General features: G+C 42.2%; 1 protein-coding gene and 1 long non-coding RNA gene across 3 annotated transcripts in view; one reads left to right on the plus strand and one right to left on the minus strand.

The window, feature by feature from the left end:
* LOC118360890 (UHRF1-binding protein 1-like) overlaps positions 1–24443 on the plus strand; it is a 71042-nt gene that overhangs the window by 14105 nt on the left and 32494 nt on the right. The window contains exons 2-5 of the mRNA XM_035740427.2: positions 14954–15116; positions 16845–16883; positions 17061–17152; positions 17329–17518. Coding sequence (XP_035596320.1) covers positions 14954–15116; positions 16845–16883; positions 17061–17152; positions 17329–17518 — 484 coding nt within the window. The remainder of the gene's footprint in view (positions 1–14953; positions 15117–16844; positions 16884–17060; positions 17153–17328; positions 17519–24443) is intronic.
* Positions 3775–12756, minus strand: LOC118360902 (uncharacterized). 2 transcript variants are annotated; one of them, XR_004820942.2, is made up of 3 exons: positions 12649–12756; positions 4363–4495; positions 3775–4240 (listed from the first exon to the last, which is right to left on the minus strand). It is a non-coding gene; the product is annotated as an uncharacterized LOC118360902 (long non-coding RNA). The 2 variants fall into 2 exon arrangements; XR_004820941.1 differs by lacking the exon at positions 12649–12756 and adding an exon at positions 12380–12498.

Here is a 24443-nt window from a genome sequence, read left to right on the forward strand (position 1 = left end):
GGCTTTGGTAAGAAGTGCGGGTTTATCAGAAGACCTATCAAGAACTGTATCTAAGCAAAAATTAAAATCTCCTCCAACCAGTAGCCATCCTGGTGGTGCTTGAGCAACCTGAAGGAAGACATTCTGAATAAACATATGGTCATCGAAGTTAGGAGCATAAATATTCAATAGGGTCCAAGACTCTGAAAACATATGCCCCTGCACCAAAACAAACCTGCCAGAGGGATCAGAGATGGTGTTGTTGACGCAGAAGGGGATGTGTCTACTTATCAAAATTGCAGTTCCTCTTGCTTTGGAGTTAAACGAGGATGCAAAAACTTGTCCTACCCATTCCCTCTTCAATTTCTTGTGTTCACTGGCTGTAAGATGTGTTTCTTGTAAAAACACAATGTCAGCCTTTAATTTCTTAAGGTATGTATAGACTCTTTTCCTTTTACATCGGGCTGTTAAGACCTTTTACGTTGAATGTGACATTTTAGTGGATTAAGCATAGGTTGGGTTTCAAATATGTAACTGAATAGAAATCTATCATATGCAGATAATTAGGAAATGTTTCAACTTTGGTTTGAGCACAAAAGTGACCTGTGTGTCTCTTTAGGAAGGAAACAATAAACATAGAAAAAAAGGAAGAAAAAATAATAAAAATCCCACCCACCCCGATTGTCAGACTAGAACAACAGTCCCAACAATCAAACATGAATACACTTGTAGAGATACGTTGCTGCTCGCTTTCCATCTTGCTCTTACTAGCTAAACCTTGGCGTAAACTAAAACCTGCGAGCTCTCTAAATTGAAAACAAACGTTGTGAATAGATATTTATGGCTGAATATTTACTGCCCACGGTAAGGGCTGCTTGAGTCTCTTTACGAAAGATTAACATAAATGAGGGGGAAAGCAGTGGGCCTAAACCCACTTATTGCTTCGCCCAGTAGATATGGACTAAACCAAAATATACTCTCCTGTAAATGTAATAGAACTCACCCCGGGAAGATACGGTTAGTTGAAAATGTACAAATCAATTAAAGTGACCGGGAGATGCCAGCAGTTCAATCCGGATAAGAGAAAACAAACGAACTGCATTTTATCCCCCAGAGAGACCGTCCTGGCTCAGACTCAGACGTTGCTCAGTTCTTTGAGAAAAGTGTGCACTTCTCCCGGTGTGTTGAAGAGATGGCTTCGACCTTTGTACTGAACTTTCATCCGCGCAGGGTGGATGAGGTAGCCGGTGATGTTCTTCTCCTTCAGTGCTTTGGCGGCAGGTCTGAACTGCTTGCGGCGTCTGGCGAGGTCCGCGCTCATATCCGGGAAAAGGCTGACCCTCTTCCCATCGATGGCGATGTCCCCTTTGGCTCTTGCGAGTTGCAGTATCTTCTCTCTGTCTTGGAAACGGAGGAACCTGATCAGGACGGCTCGTGGTGACTCATCTGGCCGGGGTTTCGGCGCTGATGTTCTGTGGGTGCATTCGATTTCCAGCGGCTTGGTGAAGTTGGTTATGGACCTCCGGGATCCATTGAGTGAAGAAACGGACCGGGTCACGGCCCTCGCTGTCCTCTTTCAATCCCACCACACGGATATTACTACGTCTACTCTGGTTCTCCATCTGATCTACTTTGTTTTTGAGGTAGGCATTGTCCTTTTGCAGTTGTGTCAAGACCTGGTCATGTCTAGCGATGGTATCTTCAACTGTGCTAATGCGCAGCTCTGCCTCAGTCATTCTCAAAAGGAGATCATTCATGGAGGATTTCAGGTCGTCAATGGAAGAATGGAGTTCAGCCGATTTCTTATCGATTTTCAGAGAAAGACCCCTGTTACCATCCTGACTTTCCCGGAGGAGAGTAGCCAGCATGTCGGCAGGCTCGCAAGAGCCTGACTGTCGTCTGAGTTATGAGGGCTAATGCTAATCTTGCTAGCTGTAGCGTTATCGTTATCTTGGGAATCAACAACGTTTTGGTCGTCCTTCTTGCCTCTCGGTCGGAGGTCCATGGCTCTTTGGGAAGGTAAGTACTTGACAATTTATCAGCCGATGTTAGAATATTGTTTCAACATTGTTATTTAGGTAAAAATAGAATAACTTTGAAGAGCTCGGTTTGTCAACGTCTGCTCAGCTCCGCGGCATCACGTGTCTCCGAATTGGGGATAGTTTAACCAAAATATGCCACAAGACCTAGAATTGCCTTATGCGTATACCACAAAAAAGGTTCACTGTTCTAACATTTTTTTATGAATTTAAGCAAAATTCCCCAAATTCCCAAGCTTAACTTCCCATGGAAAAATTTATTTTGCAACCCTAGTCCCACCCATTTAAGGAATCTCATGTGAGGCCATGTGGTAAAATCTAAGTTTGTCACATGCACAAATAAATGTAAACGGTACAGTCATAGTACTTGCATAGTGGCAATATCCAAAATAGAAAGTGTCCAGATAATTTTTATTTTATCGTTCTTAGATTACGCTTACCTGACACAATTGTCTAAATTAATGGGTCATGTGCAGGAAATGCTTTAATGCTTTAACCACCCCTCGCCCACACCCCTCACTATTGTCTAGACATGTACACATGTTCATGAAATACAATAGAATCGAGGGCCGTAATCACCCCCAGACACACCTGCTAATTTGATGGGTCATGTAATAATCCAGCCAAAGTGGAGTCTTTTGTTTAGACATGTAGCTAGCTAGGTAGGTAGCTAAACAATGAACCGATATAACCAACTCATACTACTACCAATACAAACATTGTCAGTTGTAGTATGAATCTGCAGGTTGACAAAGCTAACAAAATAGGTTAAATGTTAACTAGCTAACATTAGGCTATAACTAGCAATGCAGATACATTTCTGATTTGAATAATATTACTACACAGATCATACACGTAATGTTAACTCGTGAGCCAGCAAGCTAACATTAGCTAGATAACTAAAAATACGCTTTAACTTGCAATAAATGACTGACAAAATTAGAAACTTAAATATGGAAAATGTAGCTAGACTCTTACATGAACGCTTCACGGCAGACTGGAACCATTTTTAACTCCGGTTCACACTGACCGTAGCATGTGCAGAATGTAGCCCATCACTTTTTCCTACTGATTTGTTGATAGCACCTGCTAAATTCAGGGCATTAATGTTGTTGAGAAAAGTAGCAAAAAAATGTTTTTTCTCTATGGCTAACGTTATATCTTTCAAAAACGGTGTGCGGTAGAAAGGACTGTCAACACATACTGTGAACAGCTCATGTTATATACAGAAGCGAGCTACATGGCAGACCAATCCAAACTCCTCTCCCGGCATGTACAGCCCATACATTAACTTCGCCAATTATGGCTAGTGGGAAGGTTCCTGTCTTTTTCCATGGCTAAACCAACTAGGCTCGTAATTTAACAATTGTATTTGTATTTATGGATTAAATACGTTTGTTATTAAGGCACATAAAAGTTCACATGTTCCCGAAGGCATTTCTGCCAAAAACACATTTTGAATATTTTATTATTTTCTCCTGTGATAGTGACATACGACTAGTAACCTGAAACGACTCGCAAATGTGAACACTTTGGAGATGTTGATCTTGGGATGTTTAAAGGGGCATATACAGAATTTACATGAGCCAAGTGATTACTGAGCAATACCAATGGATGTTTAAAAGATAAGATAATTGACAATAAATAATTAAAACAACAAAAACTAAATTGAACCCAGTTCAGAACAATTCTTTTTTTGAGTGGATGTTGGAGATATACTTGTTGAATGGATGCACAGAAATGATCCGAAAACAAAAACAGGATACTGAAACATTTAATATTTTGGCATCTTAAAAAGTAGACTCAGCGGCTAATTGTCGGGTGGGTTTGGCTTTTGAAAAACTGGGTCAGCTGTTATGTTGCTATGCTTCTCACTGAAACTGGCATTCTTTGTATGTTTCAGCAAGGAAATAAAGTTTCAGCCTTGTATAAATGTGTGGCCACAGTATACATGATTTTTCTCCAGCCAAGGCCTCAACACAATTGTTTCAAACTAATTAACTAATTATGATATTTAATCTAGACTGGGGACTTCAAATGAAACGCAACATAAAATTGAGTTATGCCTAACATGGAAATTCATATTATTTTCCCAAAATGAATAATTGTAAACTGACATCTCAAAGCCATGCATGCATGAAGCCTTGACCTGGTGCACATTTCTCTGTCCTCAGTTTGATTAAAGGCCTCCATCTGTCTTTTTGCCTTGTAACTGATGGCTTCTAGAAAGAGAGAAGGAACAACACATGATCAAGATGAGTAGCTAATAGTTTACAGCAATGAAAGATCGAATTGTTGCAAAGAATGGGCTACATTCATGAGAATAATACATGCATTTGCTTACCTTATCAAGCTTGAAGACGATTCACTCAAAAGTGTTATGAGTGAGTGCACTATAAACATTTTTCCAGGGTGTTGATGCATCCTCCTCCCAATACAACCTCTTTCAACACCATGGGTAGGGGAAGGGTATCCATCTGCAAAAGTGAAGTTTTTCTTTGATGTCAAGTCAGCTCATATTGTTGCTACCATAGCTGTTGTGCTAGCTAATATGCTACTGAACAGTGACACTAGCATATTACATGCATATTGGTATTAAAAGACAGCAACGTATTCACCTAAAAATGTAAGTGTTTAGGGAAATCATTAGTTAGCTAGCTATTACAACAATTGCGCAAAAATATAATAGCTAATATCATGTCTAGATAAGCACCAGACAGTGACAAACATATTTTAGCTGGTATCAACAAAATGTGTTTCTCTCTATCCCATAAAACATGACATTGCTAACTAGGCATCAATTAGCTAACACTATTTTAAAATGTCCGGTGAGTGTTTAACTTATTACAACTTTGGTAGGTAGCTAGATAAATGGAAAGCAAGCCATCTTCCAACAAATCTTTCTAATCCCCTTGATTGGACGTCAACGGTGACTGGTCTTGGAACTTATGTGTTCCCCAGAACCGGCTTCTGGTAAACTGTTTGCCGCAAGTGGCAATACATATTGTTGCCACAGATTCAACTAGAATCTTGAGAGAATTGTTTGCTAGAAAAAAGACTCTGGGTGAATTGTTTGCCTCTAGTGGCAATAAATATTATGGTTGCCAAAGGCTTGCTGCAGATTCCCCACTATTGGCAAACATTTAATATATGCCATTTAGCAGACGCTTTTATCCAAAGCGACTTACAGTCATGTGTGCATACATTCTACGTATGGGTGGTCCCGGGAATCGAACCCACTACCCTGGCGTTACAAGCGCCATGCTCTACCAACTGAGCTACAGAAGGACAAACTTCTGGCAACATTTTGTGGCACACTATTTAGTTAAGGGCAAGTTTGCCACAAACTTGTGGGAAGTTTGCCGCAACAAATACATTTTTGTACAGGACAATATGTATTGCAATTCTCACGATTTGATATGTATTGCGATTTGATAGTGTGATTTTCATTGCAATTCGATTTCAACATATTGTTCACCATAAGGCTCCTGAGTGGTGCAGCGGCTAATGCACTGCATCTCAGTGTTAGAGGCATCACTACATATGGCATTGATTGGGAGTCCCATAGGGCGGTGCACAATTGGCCCAGCGTCGTCAAGGCTTGGGGAGGGTTTAGCTGGGGTAGGCTGGGGTATTTGTTGATGTCACAGTGTCTAATTGTTTTCTCCCTGACATACAGATGAGCTGAAGCTGGGCATGCATCAGTATGGTGATTTGGGTATCAGACTTTCTGTGTAAGATTAGATTGGGGCAGGGGTATTCAAGTTTCTTATCTACCTGATAGGCTGCATCCCACTTACTAAAGCCATTACGTAGTCACTTGTCTTTAAATGTAGTCTACAGCTGCTCACCTTTGAATTTTGAGTTGTGTAAAAGCGTTAAGCTTTTATTTGCAGCAATATTGGTTTCTGCCTAGGTCTCTGACTGTCCTCTGTTTTTTAATGCCTGGCAAATTGTCAATCACTGTCAGTAAGGGCAGGTTTTTTTGTGTTGAAATGTGATGAGCTCATTCAGCTGTATGGGGAAAAGGCTAAGAATGGAGAGTGTGGTGTTTTTGTTCATAAGACATTGGCCTATTTCCAGTGTGTCAGTCTGACACATTTAGGCTTTGCTCTGTTTGTCCGTTGTGGTGACTGTTGAATAAATTAGAAAGATTGCGTACTAGATGGGAGGAGGTGAATGAGCCAATTCGCAATGGCATTGAGAACATCTAGCCTCTGGATTGCATGCTGACAAATGTTACGCTTAAACATCCTTACCTTCTCTCTCCGTTATGGGACAAAATAAATTAGGATAATTTAAAAGCATGGTCTATTCATTGCTACTGCTTTGGTGATTATAGGACATTTTATTCAGACTTTGGAGTAGCTTAGTGATTTATGTAATCAAAGAAGCAACGTTGTTTTAGACTAGCTTATTTTTATGTGGAAATCTCTTCTGTTCTCTTTGAATGCTCTCTTTGGGAGTGCATTAGTATGACTCATTGCCTGCATTGGGCTATTATTTGACTGTTTCCCTTGCCCCTCCTTGCATACACTTTTATAATAAAGGCTTGTCAAAAAACATACCTCTCTGAGTGGTACCACCTCACAAAGAGACTACTTTGTGTAATAGTTAGCGTGGCTGGCTGTTTCAGTCCTGTAAGTGTGAGGAAGATGCAGATGCCATGTTTGAGCTTGTCTTTGGTCACTCAGTCCCATTATACCCACTCAGCAACTCCCCTGCCTCTGGCTTCAAAACTCCCCTTCACTCCAGTAGCGTTGTTGATGTGGCCCTGCTTTGTTGGTAGTGTTAGGAATTGCCAGGGACCTTACTATACAATATTATCATGATACAATATGTATTACGATTCTCACGATTCTATACATATTGCGATTCAATTTTGTGATTTGATGTTCCAAACCAAGGTAACACGCACACCTTTAGCCAACATATCAAATTGTGTGGACAATATGTCATTTGGAGATTGTTTGCACATTGGGAAAATGTCGGCGAGACATTAGAATAAAATGTTGATGTCTGACCAATGTATAAACGATGTAGAACTGCGGAATTTACAATGTAGATATTCTACATACATCTGCAAGATGTCTTGCCAATGAGCAACGCTGTCTTAACGGCATCATCCAGATTAGTATCCTGTATACATTGTGCCAAAGTTGGGCAGACCTATGGGTGCTATCTGGGAACATATTGCTTATGTCTGCTGCAGAGAGAGGAGAGGACACTATTTGTTGGCCTAACAGAGTGGAGGTCAACATCACTGCAGAATATTCTGTCATGTTCAATTTCACCCACTCAATCCCTTCCCTCTCTCACGCAATCTTGGTTCTTCCACTTGGTAGAATGACAATAGAACCAAATCACCAGGCTCACCCAAGCGCAGGACACTTCACTGCTAGAGGCAGGCTCTGTGACTGAGATGACCAGGAGCTCTGTCTGTGCTCTGAATAACAGATAAGACTGGGAGATAACATCTTGGCCTATTCTACCAAATCTAGGCCCTATGTTGTGGCAGAAGGCTGATGGAAATAGAACATTCCTCAGCAATCTTTCTTGTGTCTTCAAACCAAAGGATTATAAATATTTCCCTGGATTTTAGATTGGGCCAGTGAGCGACAAGCGTCCAGGGAAGCACTGAGTTGTGCTGTAAAGCTTAACCGGGAGTCTTTGTGGTCTCCATGGGGTTTTCCATCAGTCGCGCAGACAGCAAGAAAGAACTCTCCGGGAAAAAGAAAGGTGGAGGGGTATGTTTCATGATTAACAACTCATGGTGTGATTGTGGTAGCGTACTGGAACTCAAGTCCCTTTTGTTCTCCTGATCTGGAATACCTCACCATAAAATGCCAACCGCATTACCTCCCAAGATAATTTTTGGGTCATCGTCACTGCTGTGTATATTCCCCACAAGCCGACACTGCGAAGGCTCAATTGAACTACACTGCAAACTGGAAACCGCACATCTTGAGGTTGTATTTATTGTAGCTGGGACTTTAATAAAGTCAATCTGAGAAAAATGCTACTGAAATTCTATCAACACATCTCCTTCTGCTTCACGTGCTACACTTCTCTGGACCATTGCTACTCTCCCCCACCCTCCCTTTAGCAAATTGGATCACGCCTCCATTCTGCTCCTCCCCTACCTATAGGCAGAAACTTAAGCAGGAAGCAGCCGTGGTAAGGACTGTTCAACATTGGTCTAACCAATCAGAATCCATGCTTCAAGATTGTTTTGATCACACGGACTGGGAAATATTCCGGGGTCACCTCTGAGAATAGTATCGACATATACACTGACTTTATGACTGTGTTCATCAGGAAGTGCATAGAGGATGTTGTTCCCACTGTGACAATTAGAACTTATCCAAACCGAAAACCTTGGATAGATGTCAGCATTTGCACAAAACTAAAGGCACGAACCACCACATTTAACCACAGCAAGGTGACTGGGAACATGGATGTGTACAGTAGGGTTGGGCGATATGGACAAAATATCACATTACAATTTTTTAAAAGGTATTTTACGTTTTTTAATAATAAATGTTCTAAATATGCTTTCTGAGTATCTCATGACCCTAGGGTGGCAACACAAATTAAGTGATTTCAATGGGGCTTTCTCCATTTATACTATTCAATCCAACTCTAACCAAAAATAATTTTCAGCATTTTCATACATTTCTGCATTTCCTTCACTTTTATCATAATCTCCATACTGTGTAACGCAGCATGGTATGGGCAAAAAAATCTAGGCGTTGTTAATTGGTGTTGGAATCATGGAAATATAATGATTATTCTAATTCTATAGTTGGAATATAGTGGGCAGCACCTTGAATACATTGTTTGACCTGACAACGAATGAATAATCCAGTGAGGAATTATTGACAGGGTAGGAACCAAAGTGTTGGTCAGCGTTTCCAGGTGACCCCAATTAGATGTTACATTTCATGTTGTTTTCTTACTTCATGTAGCTAGCTAGTAAACCAACATATTCATGCTTCGCCTATTCCTCTCTGACAAGTTATCGTTGTACAAACATGCTTATAAAGGTCTATACCAGCACAGGTACCAGGCAGTATAAGCTAACTAGCTACGTTTGCTCTGACTCTCAGCTAACTAGCGATTAGCGGCTAACACAAAAGACAAACTATTAAACAGTAGTATTCAGACAATAAGATACGCAAACTAATAGTGTAATTATAGAACATCTGTGGAAAACAGCATGTCACCAACATTGTTGCATCATTTGATCTTGGAGAGTGAATGGCAAGAAAGTGCTTGTAACTGGTCGTGAAACTGCTCTCTCCTTGAGTGACGGGGCAAGGCTTGGTGTGGTTAGCGGCATGCAGAGGGAGAGACTACTCAAGTAGCAAACAAGTAAAATATATTAACAGACATTTTACATGCCGAAGTTGCTTATTACATTTAACAAACCAAACATATACAAATACCATTATAGAAGGTAAAGTAAAAACTCCAACCGGTCTGTGCATAAATACCGGTATATAGTAAAATACGGTATACAGCCCAGCCCTAGTGTACAAACCAGCTATGACTTCCGTAAGGCCGTACAGGGACAAAGTGGAGTCACAATGCAATGTATTAAAAAATAAACTGAAATACCTTATTTACATAAGTATTCAGACCCTTTGCTATGAGACTCAAATTTGAGCTCAGGTGCATCCTGTTTCCATTGATCATCCTTGAGATGTTTCAACATGATCGGAGTCCACCTGTAGTAAATTAAATTGTGTATATAAGGTCCCATAGTTGACAGTGCATGTCAGAGCAAAAACCAAGCCAATATGCAGAAATCGCTACGCCATTTCCTGGTTGATGAAATTGTAATAGTTTGCGTAATTTCAGTTTACAGTTGAAGTTAGAACTTTACATACACTTATGTTGGAGTCATTAAAACTAGTTTTTCAACCACTCCACAAATTTCTTGTTAACAAACTATAGTTTTGGCAAGTCGGTTAGGACATTACTTCGTTCGTGACAAGTAATTTTCCCAACAATTGTTTACAGACAGAATATTTCACTTATATGTGAAATAATGTATCATAATTCCAGTGGGTCAGAAGTTTACATACACTAAGTTGACTGTGCCTTTAAACAGCTTGGAAAATTCCAGAAAATTATGTCATGGCTTTAGAAGCTTCTGACAGGTTAATTGACATCATTTGAGTCAATTGGAGGTGTACCTGTGGATTTATTTCAAGGCCTACCTTCAAACTCAGTCTCTTTGCTTGACATCATGGTAAAATCTAAAGAAATCAGCCAAGACAAAAGACAAAAAAATTGTAGACCTCCACAAGTCTGGTTCATCCTTGGGAGCAATTTCCAAACGCCTGAAGGTACCACGTTCATCTGTACAAACAATAGTATGCAAGTATAATCACCATGGGACCACGCAGCAGTCATACCGCTCAGGAAGGAGACGCTTTCTGTCTCCTAGAGATGAACATACTTTGGTACGAAAAGTGCGAATCAATCCCAGAACAACAGCAAAGGACCTTGTGAAGATGCTGGAGGAAACAGATACAAAAGTATCTATATCCACGGTAAAACAAGTCCTATATCGACATAACCTGAAAGGCCGCTCAGCAAGGAAGAAGCCACTGCTCCACAACGGCCATAAAAAAGCCAGACTAAGGTTTGCAACTGCACATGGGGACAAAGATCGTACTTTTTGGAGAAATGTCCTCTGTTCTGATGAAACAAAAATATAACTGTTTGGAGGAAAAAGGGGGATGCTTGCAAGCCAAAGAACACTATCCCAACCGTGAAGCATGGGGGTGGCAGCATCATGTTCTGGGGCTGCTTTGCTGCAGGATTGACTGGTGCACTTCACAAAATAGATGGCATCATGAGGAAGGAAAATGATGTGGCTGTATTGAAGCAACATCTCAAGACATCAGTCAGGAAGTTAAAGCTTGGTCGCAAATGGGTCATCCAAATGGACAATGACACCCAGCATACTTCCGAAGTTGTGGAAAAATGGCTTAAGGACAACAAAGTCAAGATATTGGAGTGGCCATCACAAAGCCATGACCTCAATCCTATAGAACATTTCTGGGCGCAACTGAAAAAGTGTGAAGTGAACTTATTCCATTTTCCAATAATTGCACCAACAGTTGTTGCCTTCTCACCAAGCTGCTTGCCTATTGTCCTGTAGCCCATCCCAGCCTACAATTTAATCTCTGATGTCCTTACACAGCTCTCTGGTCTTGGCCATTGTGGAGAGGTTGGAGTCTGTTTGATTGAGTGTGTGGACAGGTGTCTTTTATACAGGTAACGAGTTCAAACAGGTGCAGTTAATACAGGTAATGAGTGGAGAACGGGGGCTTCTTTAAAAAAACGAACAGGTCTGTGAGAGCCGCAATTCTTACTGGTTGGTAGGTTATCAAATACTTATGTCATGCAATAAAATGCTAATTAATTACTTAAAAATCATACAATGTGGTCTTCTGGATTTTTGTTTTAGATTCTGTCTCACAGTTGTGTACCTATGATAAAAATTACAGATGTCTACATGCTTTGTAAGTAGGAAAACCTGCAAAATCGGCAGTGTATCAAATACTTGTTCTCCCCACTGTATAAGCAATGTGCCTAATATTAGGGTTGAGAAATACTAAGTTGAGAAATAAATATAGTAGGCCTAACCTATAGAAAGCTGATGGGATCTTTGTCTTTTTTTAGCGGCCATCACCCTGTTTTCTCCCGCAATTACATAACCTATAGAAATGTTGCGCAACCTGAGCTCACGGGCTCTCATGTAATGTTTGATTAGATTTTCGATTACTTTTGCATTGATGTCAGAGTGGTTAGAGGGAGAATAGAGTGCTGAATACCAGGAAGTTAGCAAGTTTGGTAGGCTACTAATTACTAGCAGCAGCATCACAGCTTGGAGAAGCCTAATTACCGTGCCTAATTACGGTCACGTGGTATTTGACTGCCTTCATGACTCGTGACCGCCGGTGTGGTGGTAATATGGTCACCGCAACAGTCTTTTTGTTCTGTATCTATGTTCTGTATCCCAGTTGTTCATTCTAAATATTCCATTGCCATATTGGCTGGCAATGTTCTTATCCCTTGCTTTCTAGCTAGCCAACTATGGCTAACTTACAGTCACATCAAACAGTGCAGCCAGAAAAACAGCAAAGTCGCTGCATTTGTTTAAGCTGTTTTCTAGAGACAATTATTTGGATACATCTATAACGATTTCGCCTGGCATAGATAGAAAATTTGCTCACTCATCAGGACACTGTTGTTCAGAGGAACTAGCCAACAACGCATCTAACACAATCACTTCAAACTGAAGCTGGAAAGACTGCAAGCTAGAAGCACTTAGTTTCGTTTACCTTTGTATATTTTCATAAAAATGATGCCAGCTGATTCATGATTTCGACTGGTTGAGAAACGCTGCCTGCCTGTCTTGTTTCGTCCCGACACGTTTATTACTGGGACAGCTGGAGATTACATTTGAATATTGAAACAATGTTGTAAATGTCAGAGACACAGACAGCAATGTTTATACAAATATCTGCTGTTGAAACTAAATGTTAGTCTAAAAGAAATGTGAGATAATGTCCAGATGCTTTTTATAGTGGAGTTCAAGTTTATAACTTACCTGCCTGGGCTGATGAGACAATGGATTGCGCAGTTAGATGGAACAGAGTAAATAGGCATTTTAACATTATAGATTTAGCCGGTGGTAACTTGTGGAATAGACACCGACTGGAATGCAGTTTTAACCAATCAGCATTCAGGGTTAGACCCACCCGTTGTATAAATGTGTATATACTCTATTCTAGTCATGGCTCATTCTATATAACTACTGCTATACACAACTACTCTATTCATATACTGTCCATACTGCCTATGCACATCATTATGTATGTGTGTTTACTGTATATGTATATACAGTGCCTTCAGAAAGTATTTAGCGCTCTTGACTTTTTCCACATTTTGTTACATTACAGCCTTATTTTAAAATATAACAGTTAGGTTAAGTAAGAAAATCCTCAGCAATCTACAAACAATACCCCATAATGACAAAGCGAATACTGGTTTATAGAAAATTTTGCAAATGTATTACAAATAAAAATCAGATACCTTATTTGAATTAGTACCATGATAGTCTGTGTGGTGTTCCAGACTACAGCCTATCAGGGTTCAATTCCATTTAAATTCTAGTCAATTCAGGAAGTACACTGAAATTCCAATTCTCCTCAGTGCTTTTTCATTGGGAAAATTTGGATTTTGGTTTACTTCCTGAATTTAGGTTACCGTAAATGAAATGGGATTGACCCCAACCCTTCAGGCTATTCTTTATTATTTTCACCGCTCTTAAAGGATAGAAATACCAAATTAAAATGCAAGCGCAGTATTGTTAAAAGGGTTGAATCCCCAGCGAGGACATGTTGGATCCTGTGTGAGCTGTTTTGAATGAGGAATGTCTTTTTATTTTCTTCTCATTATTGAGCAGGGTTAGTGTACACATAAAAGCTACTGGGTGTGCAGGCTTTTGCCCAGCCCTGCTTTAAAGGATGGAACAAAACCTTGCATACCCTGTAGGTCTTCAGGAGGAGGCTTGGACACCTCCCTGGTGAAGGTCTATTTTCAGTCTTGGACATTTCATCATAGGGTGCTAAATTGGTCTGTAGGAGTGTTGGGTGGATTGAAAGTGCTCCCTCAGGGAGAGAGAGGTTCCAGGCTGTGTGCACTCAGTCGAACAAGGTTCTGAGTGCACAGGCCTAGTTATAGTGGAGTAGCTTTAATCTCATTACAGCAGTCTAGTCAATGACAGACCAGTATTGCGACTGGGATAGAGATTGAGGTATGGTTGAGGGGTGGAGTGGTTCACCTGTTCACCTTATAGCTTAGCGCTCATTAATGTGGGCTGGTTAACCTCGTATAACACTGTTCTTTACAGCTGATGACTGGTAATAGTCAAGCTCCTTTACTGGAAGGCTAATTCAAATCTTGTTGGACTGAGGTTGATGCTTTACTCTGATGGTATCTCAGCTTTTCAAATGAAGCCCTCTCGTTAAAGGAATTCTGAGACTTGCTACATACCAAAGGCAGCACTAGGCTACTAGAAAAGCCCCTGACAACACCATCTTGAACCAGTGTCTCACTTGTCTCAGTAGCATTACAATATGTTACCCAGACAGTGGACTGGTGAGTCAGTCCAGCACTAGAGTCAGACCTCTTGTGTATTGGCATTTAGCTCTGTCACCACCAGCCAAAGCCCAAGAAACACCAGCCTTTGTGTTGGGAGTCTGAAATGTCAGGTTTTAGTTAGACGAATGAGTGTGGAGTAAAGGTCATAATTTTCCAGTCATGGTGAGTGTGGTAGATTTTAACTATAAATGGTCTGTTTGTTGCCTCATCATCTTTTCAGAATACGTTACAGCTAGCCTAACACCACTGCTGTTTCACTGTGTGAGGTTTTGCTCTGGCAAATGACTCAGCAGTTCATTTTTAGCTCTAGTGGAGGGTAAGGTCAATGAAACCAGATGGGGAAAGTCCTATGGTGGGAATCTGGCAAAGACACGGTCTGTACTGCAGCCTGGGATTCAATTAGGCCTACAGCATGAAGCTCACAATTACATCTCACTGCCAATATCACTGCAAAAAGCTGACCGTGGTCAGGCTAGCATCTAATTTTAACCTCATTTACACTGTCCTCACATAGCCTCCGAACCCTCGTAAACCACACATGCATGACGTGTAAACTATTTTGGTGATCAGTCTGGTTTTTATGCCATGTTCTTATGCCATCTAAGTGACTCAAACATTATAACAAAATCAATGGGGTCTCCATGCGGACAGTTAGTACAGTATGCCCAGGTTTCATGGTAGAGTTAGTACAGAAAGTCCAGGTTTGATGGTTTCTTGAACTTACCCCTCTCTCATTCCTTTGTATGAAGGTTCACCAAGAACCTGTCTCCAGACAAGATAAACCTGAGCACACTGAAGGGCGAGGGTCAGCTGTCCAACCTGGAGCTGGATGAGGAGGTGCTGCAGAACATGCTGGACCTGCCTACCTGGTTGGCTGTCACCCGGGTGTACTGCAACAAGGCTGCAATCAGGGTGAGACAACTGTTATTCTTTTTATTTTCTCTGCAACTCCCCAACGGGCTCGGGAGGCGAAGGTCCAGTCATGCATACTCCGAAACATGACCCGCCAAACCATGCTTCTTAACCTGGTAGCCAGCCGCACCAATGTGTCGGAGGAAACACCGTTCAACTGGCGACAGAGGTCAGCCTGCAGGCGCCCGGCCCGCCACAAGAGTCGTAAAGCACGATAAGCCAAGTAAAGCTCCCCGGCCAAACCCTCTCCTAACCCGGACAATGCTGGGCCAATTGTGCGCCGCCCTATGGGACTCCCGATTACAGCCGGTTGTGATACAGCTCGGGATCGAACCCGTGTCTGTAGTGACGCCTCTAGCACTGCGATACAGTGCCTTAGACCGTTTGTGTTATTCTTATAATAAACCATGTCTTTCCCCAATGACAATGGCTGCGTACAGATAAGAAAGAGTGTTCCAGAATTACGTCACTGCATTAATTTAGTAGTTTAAGGTCAGTGTTCTTTCAGCAGCGGTGGAAAAGATAGTGTTGTGGACAGCGTGGTAGTGGACGTGGCCAACTGCACAGTCTCTGACCAAAGATTTTAAAGGCCCTCCTCTTTGCTGCAGACATTTTGCTGTTTCAAAGCACATTTCTGTAATTCTACACATTTTGCAATGGGGCGGAGAGAAAATGTCCCAGTTTTAAAGCTAGTTTCCTGTAATTCTACACATTTTGTCATGGGGCAGAGGGGATAAGAATCTGTTTTAAAGCAAATTTCCTGCAATTCTATACATTTTGCCATGGCTTATGCCGTGTTCTTGTGCTATCTGAGTATCTCAATCATGATAACAAAATCAGTGGGGGCTCCATGCCATAGAAGTTTGGGAATTTTAGATTCTCTCTGACTCCTAGTTTTTATTGATGATTGTTTGTTCTCAAAGATGATCTTATTTAAAAATATATATATATATTTAGCTCTTTTATCATTTCTACATACTTTATATCTGGTTTTAGTTGTCTAAGTTTAACTGACAATGTTTTACCATCCCACTTTTTTCATATTTCTTGGCGGCAACTATTTAGCAGCGAGGGCACCGCCACTGCTAAATGAATATAGGGGAAACACTTGGTCATATTTGCTGATCAATGGCAGATTAATATGAAAGCATTAAATCACGACCAGGCAAAACGTATGGTGAGCGGTTTGACAAGACCATGTCATTGGGGTTTCACAGTGTAGCCTTTAGCTACATCAATGAACGCCGCAGAGGGCATAGGCTACACACACAGGCAGCATGGCAGAGATAAGCAGCATTACTGTCTTATAACACTAAGATCAGTGGACACATCTCCAGGCCCACTGCTAGGCTCAGATAACAGCGAGAGAGCAGCATGAGGGGGAAGGACACAGAAGGCCAGAAGCTAGCACAGCACAGCACCACACCGAAGCCCTGAATGACCTGCTCAACCTGTTGTTTAGAAAGATGTGGACTGCAGATCAGATTTGAAATTAGCTGGGTTGTCTTTGTATGGCCCAGATCAGATGTCCCCTTATTATTGTTTTATCTTTAAGATTACTATTTTGAAGCCAGTCTAGGTCGGGTATAAGTCTACAAGGAGAAGCCTAAAAGCACAAACCACTCTGTGTGTCTTGCACACAGTGAATGATAAACAGTCCAGTAGAACAGTGCTGAGGAAAGTGTTTGTGCCATCCTGACTGGTCCCCTGCTGTTTTGTCTCCCTCAGATACAATGGACAAAGTTGAAGACCAGCCCCATCTGCCTGGTATGAATTCTACCCTTTGTTCTATTCCTCCATGAGTTTCTGTCCTGCTCGTTCTCCTTCTCTTTCTCCATTTTATTTCTCCTGTCATAAAATGTATTGGTTTACTATTGTAATACTACATCCACCCCTGCTGTGCTGAACTATGGTAACTATGCACACTTCTTCCAACCCCCGCAGTTCCTGGACAAGGTGGAGGTGGAGATGAGAACGTGTGAGGAGCCCCGTGCACCAAATGGCCCCTCCCCTATTGCCATCACTGCTGGCCAGAGGTAAGCCTTACCTTTTCTGTCTGTTTGGAACCTTTTTGAGGGGAATTTGTGATAGATCCATTTATTTTATACTATTATGTACTGTATATAAATGTTGCTCTGGACAGATATAATTTACTGAAAACCCACTGTCTTCGGTCATATTCTCATCTGTCTATTGTTGTGTCTTGCTGCAGTGAGTATGGCTTCGCTGAGAAGGTGGTGGAGGGTATGTCTGTCATCATCAACTCCATCACCATCAAGGTGCAGTCCCGTGCCTTTCACGCCTCCTTCGAGCTCTGGCAGCTCCAGGGTAACAGTCTCAACCCCAAATGGCAGAAGACTGACCTCCGCTACACCCGCATCACAGACCCCAAGAGAGGAGAGGTATGCCCACAAAATGAGGTTTCATGTAGCGGTTAGTACAGTATGTCGAGGTTTCATGGTACAGTTAGTCCAGTATGTCCAGGTTTCATGCTACAGTTAGTACAGTATGTCCAGGTTTCATGCTACAGTTAAGTACAGTATGTCCAGGTTTCATGCTACAATTAGTACAGTATGTCCAGGTTTCATGCTACAGTTAGTACAGTATGTCCAGGTTTCATGATACAGTTATTCCAGTATGTCCAGGTTTCATGGTACAGTATGTCCAGGTTTCATGCTACAGTTAGTACAGTATGTCCAGGTTTCATGGTACAGTATGTCCAGGTTTCATGGTACAGTATGTCCAGGTTTCATGCTACAGTTAGTACAGTATGTCCCAGGTTTCATGCTACAGTTAGTACAGTATGTCCAGGTTTCATGCTACAGTTAGTACAGTATGTCCAGGTTTCATGGTACAGTATGTCCAGGTTTCATGGTACAGTTATTCCAGTATGTCCAGGTTTCATGGTACAGTACATCCAGGTTTCATGGTACAGTTAGTCCAGCATGTCCAGGTTTCATGGTACAGTTAGTACAGTATGTCCAGGTTTCATGGTACAGTTATTCCAGTATATCCAGGTTTCATGGTACAGTTAGTCCAGTATGTCCAGGTTTCATGGTACAGTATGTCCAGGTTTCATGGTACAGTGTGTCCAGGTTTCATGGTACAGTTAGTACAGTATGTCCAGGTTTCATGGTACAGTTAGTCCAGTATTTCTGTAGCTCAGTTGGTAGAGCATGGCGCTTGTAACGCCGGCGTAGTGGGTTCGATTCCCGGGACCACCCATACGTAGAATGTATGCACACATGACTGTAAGTCGCTTTGGATAAAAGCGTCTGCTAAATGGCATACATATATATCCAGGTTTCATGGTACAGTATGTCCAGGTTTCATGGTACAGTATGTCCAGGTTTCATGGTACAGTTAGTACAGTATGTCCAGGTTTCATGGTACAGTTAGTACAGTATGTCCAGGTTTCATGGTTTCATGGTACAGTTAGTCCAGGTTTCATGATACAGTTAGTACAGTATGTCCATGTTTCATGCAACAGTTAGTACAGGTTTCATGGTACAGTATGTCCAGGTTTCATGGTACAGTTAGTACAGTATGTCCAGGTTTCATGATACAGTTAGTACAGTATGTCCAGGTTTCATCGAACAGTTAGTACAGGTTTCATGGTGCAGTATGTCCAAGTTTCATGATACAGTTAGTACACTATGTCCAGGTTTCATGGTACAGTTAGTACAGTATGTCCAGGTTTCATGCTACAGTAAGTACAGTATGTCCAGGTTTCATGGTACAGTATGTCCAGGTTTCAGGGTACAGTTAGTACAGTATGTCCAGGTTTCATGCTACAGTTAGTACAGTATGTCCAGGTTTCATGGTACAGTATGTCCAGCTTTCATGGAACAGTATGTCCAGGTTTCATGGTACAGTTAGTACAGTATGTCCAGGTTTCATGGTACAGTATGTCCAGGTTTCATGATACAGTTAGTACAGTATGTCCAGGTTTCATGGTACAGTTAGTACAGTATGTCCAGGTTTCATGGTACAGTTAGTACAGTATGTCTAGGTTTCATGATACAGTATGTCCAGGTTTCATGATACAGTATGTCCAGGTTTCATGATACAGTATGTCCAGGTTTCATGAGACAGTTAGTACAGTATGTCCAGGTTTCATGGTACAGTATGTCCAGGTTTCATGGTACAGTATGTCCAGGTTTCATGATACAGTATGTCCAGGTTTCATGATACAGTAAGTACAGTATGTCCAGGTTTCATGATACAGTTAGTACAGTATGTCCAGGTTTCATGGTACAGTTAGTACAGTATGTCCAGGTTTCATGGTACAGTATGTCCAGGTTTCATGGTACAGTATGTCCAGGTTTCATGGTACAGTTAGTACAGTATGTCCAGGTTTCATGGTACAGTATGTCCAGGTTTCATGGTACAGTTAGTACAGTATGTCCAGGTTTCATGCTACAGTTAGTACAGTATGTCCAGGTTTCATGGTACAGTACGTCCAGGTTTCATGGTACAGTTAGTACAGTATGTCCAGGTTTCATGGAACAGTTAGTACAGGTTTCATTTACATTTACATTTAAGTCATTTAGCAGACGCTCTTATCCAGAGCGACTTACAAATTGGTGCATTCACCTTATGACATCCAGTGGAACAGCCACTTTACAATAGTGCATCTAAATCTTTTAAGGGGGGGGGGAGTGAGAAGGATTACTTTATCCTATCCTAGGTATTCCTTAAAGAGGTGGGGTTTCAGGTGTCTCCGGAAGGTGGTGATTGACTCCGCTGTCCTGGCGTCGTGAGGGAGTTTGTTCCACCATTGGGGGCCAGAGCAGCGCGAACAGTTTTGACTGGGCTGAGCGGGAACTGTACTTCCTCAGTGGTAGGGAGGCGAGCAGGCCAGAGGTGGATGAACGCAGTGCCCTTGTTTGGGTGTAGGGCCTGATCAGAGCCTGGAGGTACTGAGGTGCCGTTCCCCTCACAGCTCCGTAGGCAAGCACCATGGTCTTGTAGCGGATGCGAGCTTCAACTGGAAGCCAGTGGAGAGAGCGGAGGAGCGGGGTGACGTGAGAGAACTTGGGAAGGTTGAACACCAGACGGGCTGCGGCGTTCTGGATGAGTTGTAGGGGTTTAATGGCACAGGCAGGGAGCCCAGCCAACAGCGAGTTGCAGTAATCCAGACGGGAGATGACAAGTGCCTGGATTAGGACCTGCGCCGCTTCCTGTGTGAGGCAGGGTCGTACTCTGCGGATGTTGTAGAGCATGAACCTACAGGAACGGGCCACCGCCTTGATGTTAGTTGAGAACGACAGGGTGTTGTCCAGGATGACGCCAAGGTTCTTAGCGCTCTGGGAGGAGGACACAATGGAGTTGTCAACCGTGATGGCGAGATCATGGAACGGGCATTCCTTCCCCGGGAGGAAGAGCAGCTCCGTCTTGCCGAGGTTCAGCTTGAGGTGGTGATCCGTCATCCACACTGATATGTCTGCAAGACATGCAGAAATGCGATTCGCCACCTGGTCATCAGAAGGGGGAAAGGAGAAGATTAATTGTGTGTCGTCTGCATAGCAATGATAGGAGAGACCATGTGAGGTTATGACAGAGCCAAGTGACTTGGTGTATAGCGAGAATAGGAGAGGGCCTAGAACAGAGCCCTGGGGGACACCAGTGGTGAGAGCGTGTGGTGAGGAGACAGATTCTCGCCACGCCACCTGGTAGGAGCGACCTGTCAGGTAGGACGCAATCCAAGCGTGGGCCGCGCCGGAGATGCCCAACTCGGAGAGGGTGGAGAGGAGGATCTGATGGTTCACAGTATCGAAGGCAGCCGATAGGTCTAGAAGGATGAGAGCAGAGGAGAGAGAGTTAGCTTTAGCAGTGCGGAGTGCCTCCGTGATACAGAGAAGAGCAGTCTCAGTTGAATGACTAGTCTTGAAACCTGACTGATTTGGATCAAGAAGGTCATTCTGAGAGAGATAGCGGGAGAGCTGGCCAAGGACGGCACGTTCAAGAGTTTTGGAGAGAAAAGAAAGAAGGGATACTGGTCTGTAGTTGTTGACATCGGAGGGATCGAGTGTAGGTTTTTTCAGAAGGGGTGCAACTCTCGCTCTCTTGAAGACGGAAGGGACGTAGCCAGCGGTCAGGGATGAGTTGATGAGCGAGGTGAGGTAAGGGAGAAGGTCTCCGGAAATGGTCTGGAGAAGAGAGGAGGGGATAGGGTCAAGCGGGCAGGTACATGTGTCATGTACAGGTTTCATGGTACAGTATGTCCAGGTTTCATGGTACAGTTAGTACAGTATGTCCAGGTTTCATCAAACAGTTAGTACAGGTTTCATGGTACAGTATGTCCAGGTTTCATGATACAGTTAGTACACTATGTCCAGGTTTCATGGTACAGTTAGTACAGTATGTCCAGGTTTCATGCTACAGTAAGTACAGTATGTCCAGGTTTCATGGTACAGTATGTCCAGGTTTCATGGTACAGTTAGTACAGTATGTCCAGGTTTCATGATACAGTATGTCCAGGTTTCATGGTACAGTTAGTACAGGTTTCATGGTACAGTTAGTACAGTATGTCCAGGTTTCATGCTACAGTAAGTACAGTATGTCCAGGTTTCATGGTACAGTATGTCCATGTTTCATGGTACAGTATGTCCAGGTTTCATGGTACAGTTAGTACAGTATGTCCAGGTTTCATGGTACAGTTAGTACAGTATGTCCAGGTTTCATGATACAGTATGTCCAGGTTTCATGGTACAGTATGTCCAGGTTTCAGGGTACAGTTAGTACAGTATGTCCAGGTTTCATGCTACAGTTAGTACAGTATGTCCAGGTTTCATGGTACAGTATGTCCAGGTTTCATGGAACAGTATGTCCAGGTTTCATGGTACAGTTAGTACAGTATGTCCAGGTTTCATGGTACAGTATGTCCAGGTTTCATGATACAGTCAGTACAGTATGTCCAGGTTTCATGGTACAGTTAGTACAGTATGTCCAGGTTTCATGGTACAGTTAGTACAGTATGTCTAGGTTTCATGATATAGTATGTCCAGGTTTCATGCTACAGTTAGTACAGTATGTCCAGGTTTCATCATACAGTATGTCCAGGTTTCATGATACAGTATGTCCAGGTTTCATGAGACAGTTAGTACAGTATGTCCAGGTTTAATGGTACAGTATGTCCAGGTTTCATGATACATTATGTCCAGGTTTCATGATACAGTAAGTACAGTATGTCCAGGTTTCATGATACAGTTAGTACAGTATGTCCAGGTTTCATGGTACAGTTAGTCCAGTATGTCCAGGTTTCATGGTACAGTTAGTACAGTATGTCCAGGTTTCATGGTACAGTTAGTACAGTATGTCCAGGTTTCATGATACAGTATGTCCAGGTTTCATGATACAGTTAGTACAGTATGTCCAGGTTTCATAGTACAGTATGTCCAGGTTTCATGGTACAGTATGTCCAGGTTTCATGGTACAGTTAGTACAGTATGTCCAGGTTTCATGGTACAGTATGTCCAGGTTTCATGGTACAATTAGTACAGTATGTCCATGTTTCATGGTACAGTTAGTACAGTATGTCCAGGTTTCATGGTACAGTTAGTTCAGTATGTCCAGGTTTCATGGTACAGTTAGTACAGTATGTCCAGGTTTCATGGTACAGTATGTCCAGGTTTCATGGTACAGTTAGTACAGTATGTCCAGGTTTCATGGTACAGTTAGTACAGTATGTCCAGGTTTCATGATACAGTATGTCCAGGTTTCATGGTACAGTTAGTACAGTATGTCCAGGTTTCATGGTACAGTTAGTACAGTATGTCCAGGTTTCATGATACAGTATGTCCAGGTTTCATGGTACAGTATGTCCAGGTTTCATGCTACAGTTAGTACAGTATGTCCAGGTTTCATGGTACAGTATGTCCAGGTTTCATGGAACAGTATGTCCAGGTTTCATGGTACAGTTAGTACAGTATGTCCAGGTTTCATGGTACAGTATGTCCAGGTTTCATGATACAGTTAGTACAGTATGTCCAGGTTTCATGGTACAGTTAGTACAGTATGTCCAGGTTTCATGGTACAGTTAGTACAGTATGTCTAGGTTTCATGGTACAGTATGTCCAGGTTTCATGGTACAGTTAGTACAGTATGTCCAGGTTTCATGGTACAGTTAGTACAGTATGTCCAGGTTTCATGGTACAGTATGTCCAGGTTTCATGGTACAGTTAGTACAGTATGTCCAGGTTTCATGGTACAGTTAGTACAGTATGTCCAGGTTTCATGATACAGTATGTCCAGGTTTCATGGTACAGTATGTCCAGGTTTCATGCTACAGTTAGTACAGTATGTCCAGGTTTCATGGTACAGTATGTCCAGGTTTCATGGAACAGTATGTCCAGGTTTCATGGTACAGTTAGTACAGTATGTCCAGGTTTCATGGTACAGTATGTCCAGGTTTCATGATACAGTTAGTACAGTATGTCCAGGTTTCATGGTACAGTTAGTACAGTATGTCCAGGTTTCATGGTACAGTTAGTACAGTATGTCCAGGTTTCATGATACAGTTAGTACAGTATGTCCAGGTTTCATGGTACAGTTAGTACAGTATGTCCAGGTTTCATGGTACAGTTAGTACAGTATGTCTAGGTTTCATGATACAGTATGTCCAGGTTTCATGCTACAGTTAGTACAGTATGTCCAGGTTTCATGATACAGTATGTCCAGGTTTCATGATACAGTATGTCCAGGTTTCATGAGACAGTTAGTACAGTATGTCCAGGTTTAATGGTACAGTATGTCCAGGTTTCATGATACAGTATGTCCAGGTTTCATGATACAGTTAGTACAGTATGTCCAGGTTTCATGGTACAGTTAGTCCAGTATGTCCAGGTTTCATGGTACAGTATGTCCAGGTTTCATGGTACAGTTAGTACAGTATGTCCAGGTTTCATGGTACAGTTAGTACAGTATGTCCAGGTTTCATGGTACAGTATGTCCAGGTTTCATGGTACAGTTAGTACAGTATGTCCAGGTTTCATGGTACAGTTAGTACAGTATGTCCAGGTTTCATGATACAGTATGTCCAGGTTTCATGGTACAGTATGTCCAGGTTTCATGGTACAGTTAGTACAGTATGTCCAGGTTTTATGCTACAGTTAGTACAGTATGGCCAGGTTTCATGCTACAGTTAGTACAGTATGTCCAGGTTTCATGCTACAGTTAGTACAGTATGTCCAGCCTACAGAGTCACTGTATTAGTTTTTCAGGCCAGCAACAAATATCACTTAATTAGGCAAATTGTTCAGCCTTTTATTGGTAATGATTTCCAGCCCCTCTATTTGAGATCAGAAAATGCGTCTGCGTTATCCT

This window comes from Oncorhynchus keta, chromosome 28 (assembly GCF_023373465.1).
Source record: "Oncorhynchus keta strain PuntledgeMale-10-30-2019 chromosome 28, Oket_V2, whole genome shotgun sequence".
NCBI lineage: Eukaryota > Metazoa > Chordata > Actinopteri > Salmoniformes > Salmonidae > Oncorhynchus > Oncorhynchus keta.